Genomic DNA, 6,881 nt, shown 5'->3' on the forward strand with positions numbered 1-6,881 from the left:
CGCCGCCACCGCCGCCCGCCATGTCATCTGTCTGCGCCACGCGCTGCCCACCGGGGGCCCACCCGTTTTCCACCTCCTCTCGCTCCTGCAGGCAGAGAGGGGTGGCAATTTGGAATCTCTGCCTTTAGATTTTCATACGATGAGTATACGGGGACAACCGGTTCTGGCAGGGCAACCGCAACTCTAAACGGTTGATATCAAACCCTGTTGTTGAATCTCATGATGGATTGTACGGGTGTGTTGACCCTGCACTCTAGATGCTCGTCTCGGTGACAATGCTATACAGTAAATGTCATCACCCCAATAGCAAAGACAAGGTTGCGGTATACGTAACATTTTTCCAGATGATGAACTCAATAAGGTTGACTCGACAGCAGTCCAGCAGATTTGCATTGCGCTCTCTGCGTCACGCCAAAATGTCGCGTCACTCACCATGTCCCTGTAGAGCTTCTCTTTGGTGAACCAAAGGGCCAGCGCGCAGCGGCGACCTTTTGTCAACGCCGTAACGCCGTGCGGATTGATGGGTCCCGACGAGAAGCCGACCAGACGGCCGCACGTCGGTTTGACTCGGGCCTGCGGGGCGAGGCCACAAATGTCAAGAATCTTAGTTGGATGAAAGAAATTACTTAATCCAGCGTACGCCCACCGGATCGCAATTTGTCCTTCGCATCCCTGCTACATCACTGATTTCGCTTACGGCGTATGAATATTCACAAATATTGATTTGTGAATATGATGAACACTTCCGCGTTTGTGAAAACGTTTTGCGGTAAAAATTTGACTTCCAAATTTAGAGTTGCGGGCCTTCAGTTGAACACCATGTTGTGCTGCAATATGCCTGGCAGCTCTGATGTTAGCATGAAGCAAGCTGACTTTTGTTAGTCAAAATGATATGGCTGAGGTGAACCTTTTAGAGTGTAAACATGTTGGAATGTTGAATTCTCTTTTGTTGTGGGCTGCACTGTCACTGTGTGCACTTCAGTAAAAGTTGACATCTATGCTAGCTTTCGTTTGTGTTTCACATTGTTCGTATGAGGCTAATTTTTTGTTCGGCAAAATGATATGATTTGCTTTCTGTTTAATTGTACAAAGTGCATTCTAGCATTGGTTTCCTGTCTGTTTTACAAGAAACTTCAACCGCGATTAAGAAATCAACGGAACCGTGCGAGCGAGGAGTCTTTGCCTCCTCTTTTCTTAACGTCACGGCTCCCATTATTTGACAGCAAAAGAATCAGAAGCAGTTTTGAGGAATTCTGTACATTTTAAAGTGGGAGGATTAAAACTATTTTTTTTTTTTAATTTTATTGAATGGTCTCTCTAAATTAAGGATTTTCACATATTGCGGGTAGGTTCGGAATGGATCCCTCTTCATGAATGGGGCTACACTGGATACAGTATAAAGTCAAATACTTACCGTGACTGTTTTGGCATCCCTGTTGGTGAAGAAGAACTCACCACCATCAAAGTTGTCATTCAGGTAGAGGATGGCGCTGTGCGGGGAAATGTTCGTTTTATTTTGATTTTAATTTCAGTGGCGAACAAGTGCTGGTTACATCTTGAACTCTTCGAAAGAGTCTTTCAAGGTGAAAACCCGAAAAGTCCACGTGTGCACCTGAGGTCTCTGTGAATGAAGGCAGGCGGTTCTTTCCAACACTGCCTGGTGTCCGGCTCAAGGAGACAGTTGTCCACATGGACCGGGTGAGACAAATCCATTCGGCCCTCTTGGTCCCCTGGTCGCCACGAACAAAAAAATATATTTTTTTTCTTAAAAATACATTTTCTTCATAAGTGTGTGAATTAAAATGTCTATATCGGGGGGGACTTCCGCTATCCGTCCCCTCTTAACACCTTGTAGGGCTGAACCCTTTTTGGTGGTTACCTTCAATGGCACTCCGACAGACGAGGTGTGTGAAGGCGACAAAGAGTCCCGAGGGACTCCTAAAGTAGGAATGCAGCAGGATACGGGCCCTCTCCCCGAGCTCGTGCAGCAGCTTGGCGTCCGTTTGGTTGACCAGGCCGTCCTGAGCCAGCTGTTGTGTTTGAATACCACGTGTGACAAAATGTCTTACTGTACTTCGCTTTGATTATTTTTTTTTTTTTTGGTCTCACCTTGACAGCTCTGAGCAAGGTGAGGCCGTCCAACGTCTCATGAGGAGTGTGCGGTGACCGTCTCCCCCGGTAACCGTCTCCTGCTGATGCAACCGCCTGTCAAGAGACCAGACAAAGACAATGAGGTGAGTTGGTTAATTAGGCTTGATTTACATTGTAGGTCCAACTGTCCACTTGAGATTAAGGCCTGTATCCATTTGTTTTTTACTGTATAGTTTTCACTTCCATATACATGTAAAGTACCACATATCCCTTGCAAAATTGCACGCACGTCATCAGATACACAAGCGTCAGCACGGAAGTTTTTTTATTTTTTTTATTTTTTTAATGCTGCCATGACACACATTCCTGTTGTGCCACTTGAGCGTAAAAAAAAAAAAAAAAGAATTGCGACGGTTGAACCGCGGTAGCCTTCGACTTGTAATCGGACTTACTGCGGCCAGCTGCAACATCCTGTCACACTCCTTCTCAGTGGTGACTCCGTCCAGCACCACCCGGTTGGTCCCGTTTAGGAGCAGCTCGTCCATGGTGATGGTCACACCCACCTGGCGGACTGGACCACCTGCAGAAAAGGACGAACCAGAGGGACAGGCAAGTGTAAAAAAAAAAAAAAAAGATGGAATTCTTCCCATTAAACGGGGGGCGAGTTGAACCTGCAAAGAAGCCACTGTCGTCCACCTCCTCTTGCTGCTCCTCCTCTTTTGTCTTCTCAGTCATCTTGTCCTTCTCAGCTCTAAGAAACACAAGTCAGGTCGACTTTTGTTTGAGTTTGAGGTTTTTTTGTTTGTTTGTTTGCTTGCTTTTTTTTGGGGGGGGGGGGCTTGCTTGGGAGCTTGACTTACTTCCATGATTCCCTCAGGGATTCTGGGACAACATCTTCTGGTGTCCAAAGATCCTGCAGAGGATAATTCTTAAAAAAAAAAAGTTTCTTCCCCCGACGCAAATGAATGCTAATGATAAATACATACTGGGTCAGTGAAGGTGTAGTTTAGGTTCTCCATGCCAAAATAAAGAAGCTCCTTCTCCTCTAGCGAGCGTTTGACATAGCGGACGATGTCCTGTATAGATGAACACACAAAAATGTGAAAATGACTTTTTTTTTTCTCCCCCAAATGTCAAAAATTATATTTTGGCCAGCAAGACAGACTTGTAGACCGCCACCGAGGCTTTTTGTCATCACAAAAATCCTAGAAAGAAAACCCACGCGAGCAACTGGGGCCGAGATTCAAACCCAAACCTTTTAACTGTGAGGAATACGTGCAAAGCCCCATGCTGACCTTCTTCCTAATTTCCAGATAACAAATCATTTTGATGACATAATATTCTAACTTCTTGAGATGGCGATTTTGTGTGTGTGTGTCGTGAATCCATATAATTTGAGTTTTACTTTTTTAATTGAACTCCGTACTGAAAGTTAAATTAGATTTCTGAAAAGCATGGAGAAAAAAAAGGATGCGAGGGATTCATATGGAGGCCTGACCTGCGCAGGCTGTGGGTCTTGTGACTCTTTGTCTCCCCCTAGTGTCTCTTGGTAGAGCTGCAGGTTGTCGATGGAGTCCTTGTCTGAGGGGTAAAAGAGGAGCAGGGAGCGAAGCGTCTGCACCGCACCTCTCACATCTCCAGCTGGGAGCAAGCATGAAGACAGGTTGCACAAATATTTCAAGAGGAATCCCGGTAGGCCAGTCATCATATTCAATATGCACAAAAGCCTTGGGTCATTTTCTTCATCAAGTCGTTCATTCAGTCGTCATGAGGGCCGCCCCCATCACCCCGCCGGCCACTCCCTGCTCACGCGGAGCGCGGAGTGGGCTGCTGATGACGTGTAGGTCGGATGCGTGCGGATGAGCTCACAAGCATTTGTTTCTTTTTGTCAATAGATGACTGTGAATCCGCTGTTGAGGGTATTTGCAGATGGTAAGAGAAAATGCCACCGTTAAGCGACAGAAACACGGACCTTTAAACTGCGCGAGGTGCAGGTGTTCCAGCTGAGTGGGCAGAAAGTCGTCCTGAGAGGAGACCCTGCCGGGACGGGTGGCCACCTGTGTCACGCACGACTGCTGGCACGACAACAGCGAGAGGGAAAGAGCTGAATGACAAAAAAAAAAAAAAAGTGTTGAATTCACTGTCCTATTTCATCTTTGAAGAACAAAGACACTTTTGTTTACCCGCGGCTTTCTCAAAGACACCATCGACGGTGTCAACTCCCCGGTCCTCAGGCAGACGCTGCGCAGCCACCACGCACTGCACCCTGCACTCCTCGATCTGACGCAGTGTTTCGTTGACACACGCTCGCCATTCATCCGCCGCCTGCGCCCACTTGGACGTCTCCTCCAGTTGGAGTGCCGAATCGTACAGAAACTGAGGGGCATCACAAAACCAGATCTTTTTTTTTTTTTTTTTCAAAGGTGGGGACATCTAACATCATCTATTGACAAAAAGAAACTTCCACATCTAACTTTGGAGAAGTTTTTCTTTTTAGTTTAAAATGGCTTATCTTAACTAGAATCCTGCATCTCATTGTGGTAGGTTTCTGGTTGCTTATTGCGCCTTATGGTGTCGTAAATAATAAACCCTTGTTGTGGATCAAAATTTTCTGATTCGAATCATAATAAACTATTGAATAGTCTCGCACGCACTCCATTTCGGAAGGTGGCAGTAATACACCAGAAGTAATTGCCAACTGCCAAAAGAAAGTATGACAAGAAGAAAAAAATGGAAGGAAGAGGTAGTGGAAGAATTTGAAGAAAAAAAAATATTGGAAGAAGAACTGGAAGAAGCAGTCATGGCAACTAACAAGCAAGCTAGCTAGTTTAGCATCCAGCATTCCGCCACACCAAGGATGTTCTATTTACACCGGCAAAAGACGCAATAACTGAGCGGGATTCTATCTTTGGCCGCAGTGCAATGCGGGATTTCTAGTAAGTCATTTTAAACTAAAAAGAAACAAACTGTTCCATTGTTAGAAGCGCAAGACTTTAATCAAAATGGAACTCGTTGGCTGCCATCAACACGATAAGGGGAACAGGGATTTTGGGTGCCAATCTAAACTCTTCTGTTTTTGGTTTTGCTTTTTGTACATTAAATTTCCCCCCAAAATGTGACTTAGTGTCCAGTATGACTTTTATTTTACTTCTTAATGATGCATTTTTGTTTACTCTTGCGATACATACTCCGGACCAATTACAGTCCGAAAAATGCAATACAAAATTTAATGAATGGTTTGTGAACCAAAACGTTCAGAAACCAAGGCAATATTTCCCATTGAAATGACCAATGCCATCTTTTGAAATTTTAGGTCACCTATCAAGGTAATTGTGTATTTTCTGTTCATCTTGAAATTTCCAAGGTCGTCAAAGCACATTGTTGTTGTTTTTCTCACCCAGTGCTTCTCGCTGTCTGTCTCTCGGTCGTAAAAGGCTTCGTCGCTCACGCCGTCCATCCTTCGGTACTTCTCGATGTTGTTCCTCATCTCCAGGTGAGTTGGGTTGGCCACAAAGTAGGTCTGGGCTGCCGCCGCTGCCTTCTTCAGTTTTTCCATCTGATGCGGAGAGAGCAAGCGGAGCATGCGAAGACAGTATTATAATGAGAACATCTCCCTTATTAATATAAACGGCCTCCATAACAAACTGATTTCCAGACTAAATTGAAATCTGATTGGTTAAAGAAACAATTCAACTGCCAATACCTGAAGGCACTGAGCACATTAGATTGACATGGCAGCACATAGAACATAGGTGTCAAACTCAGGTCCTGGTGGGCCGCTGTCCTGCATGTTTTCGAAGTCTCCCTGTTGCAACACACCTGATTCAAATGAACAGGTTCAATGTCAGGCTTCCGCAGAGCTTGCTGATGATCTGATCATTTGAATCAGGTGTGTTGCAACAGGGAGACTTGGAAAACATGCAGGACAGCGGCCCTCCAGGACCGGAGTTTGAGACCCCTGATGTATAGTAAGCCATTTTTAGCTGAAAAAAATGACCATGTATTTGTAAGGCGTTTTTTTTGTCCTCAAAAAACGACAATGTATTGTAAGGCCTTTTTTGCCGAAAAAAAACCGACCATGTATAGTAAGGAGTTTTTAGCCGAAGAAAACGACCATGTATAGTAAGACGTTTTTTGACGAAAAAAAACCGACCATGTATAGTAAGGAGTTTTTAGCCCCAAAAAACGAGCATGTATAGTAAGGCGTTTTTAGCTGAAAAAACCGACCATGTATAGTAAGGAGTTTTTAGCCGAAAAAAACGACCATGTATAGTAAGGCATTTTTTGCTGAAAAAAACAACCATGTATGGTGAAGCATTTTTAGCCAAAAATAACAACCATGTATAGCAAGGCATTTTTCGCCGAAAAAAACGACGAGTATAGGAAGGCGTTTTTAGCCCCAAAAAAACGACCATGTATAGTAAGGCATTTTTAGCCCAAACAAAACGACCATGTATTGTAAGTCGTTTTTTGCCCCCCAAAAAACGACCATGTACAGTAAGGCATTTTGAGCCGAAAAAAACGACCCTGTATCGTAAGGTGTATTTTGCTGAAAAAAACGACCATGTATAGCAGGGGTCTCAAACTCAGGTCCTGGAGGGTTGCTGTCCTGCATGTTTTCCAAGTCTCCCTGTTGCAACACACCTGATTCAAATGAACAGGTTCAATGTCAGGCTTCCGCAGAGCTTGCTGATGATCTGATCATTTGAATCAAATGTGTTGCAAAAGGCAGACTTGGAAAACATGCAGGACAGCGGCCCTCCAGGACCGGAGTTCGACACCTGTTCTCC

General features: G+C 44.7%; 1 protein-coding gene across 1 annotated transcript in view; it reads right to left on the minus strand.

Annotated features, from left to right (window-relative positions):
- Nucleotides 1-6,881, minus strand: part of p3h3 (prolyl 3-hydroxylase 3) — a 43,505-nt gene that overhangs the window by 32,403 nt on the left and 4,221 nt on the right. Inside the window, exons 3-16 of the mRNA XM_019868943.1 lie at nucleotides 5,489-5,647; nucleotides 4,275-4,467; nucleotides 4,064-4,195; nucleotides 3,590-3,732; nucleotides 3,078-3,167; nucleotides 2,952-3,004; nucleotides 2,763-2,842; nucleotides 2,544-2,671; nucleotides 2,110-2,205; nucleotides 1,880-2,030; nucleotides 1,613-1,730; nucleotides 1,415-1,490; nucleotides 433-573; nucleotides 4-85 (exon numbers count right to left, since the gene is read on the minus strand). Coding sequence (XP_019724502.1) covers nucleotides 4-85; nucleotides 433-573; nucleotides 1,415-1,490; nucleotides 1,613-1,730; nucleotides 1,880-2,030; nucleotides 2,110-2,205; nucleotides 2,544-2,671; nucleotides 2,763-2,842; nucleotides 2,952-3,004; nucleotides 3,078-3,167; nucleotides 3,590-3,732; nucleotides 4,064-4,195; nucleotides 4,275-4,467; nucleotides 5,489-5,647 — 1,642 coding nt within the window. The remainder of the gene's footprint in view (nucleotides 1-3; nucleotides 86-432; nucleotides 574-1,414; nucleotides 1,491-1,612; nucleotides 1,731-1,879; nucleotides 2,031-2,109; nucleotides 2,206-2,543; nucleotides 2,672-2,762; nucleotides 2,843-2,951; nucleotides 3,005-3,077; nucleotides 3,168-3,589; nucleotides 3,733-4,063; nucleotides 4,196-4,274; nucleotides 4,468-5,488; nucleotides 5,648-6,881) is intronic.

Source organism: Hippocampus comes, unplaced genomic scaffold (genome assembly GCF_001891065.2).
Source record: "Hippocampus comes isolate QL1 unplaced genomic scaffold, H_comes_QL1_v1.1 scaffold67, whole genome shotgun sequence".
Classification (NCBI taxonomy): domain Eukaryota; kingdom Metazoa; phylum Chordata; class Actinopteri; order Syngnathiformes; family Syngnathidae; genus Hippocampus; species Hippocampus comes.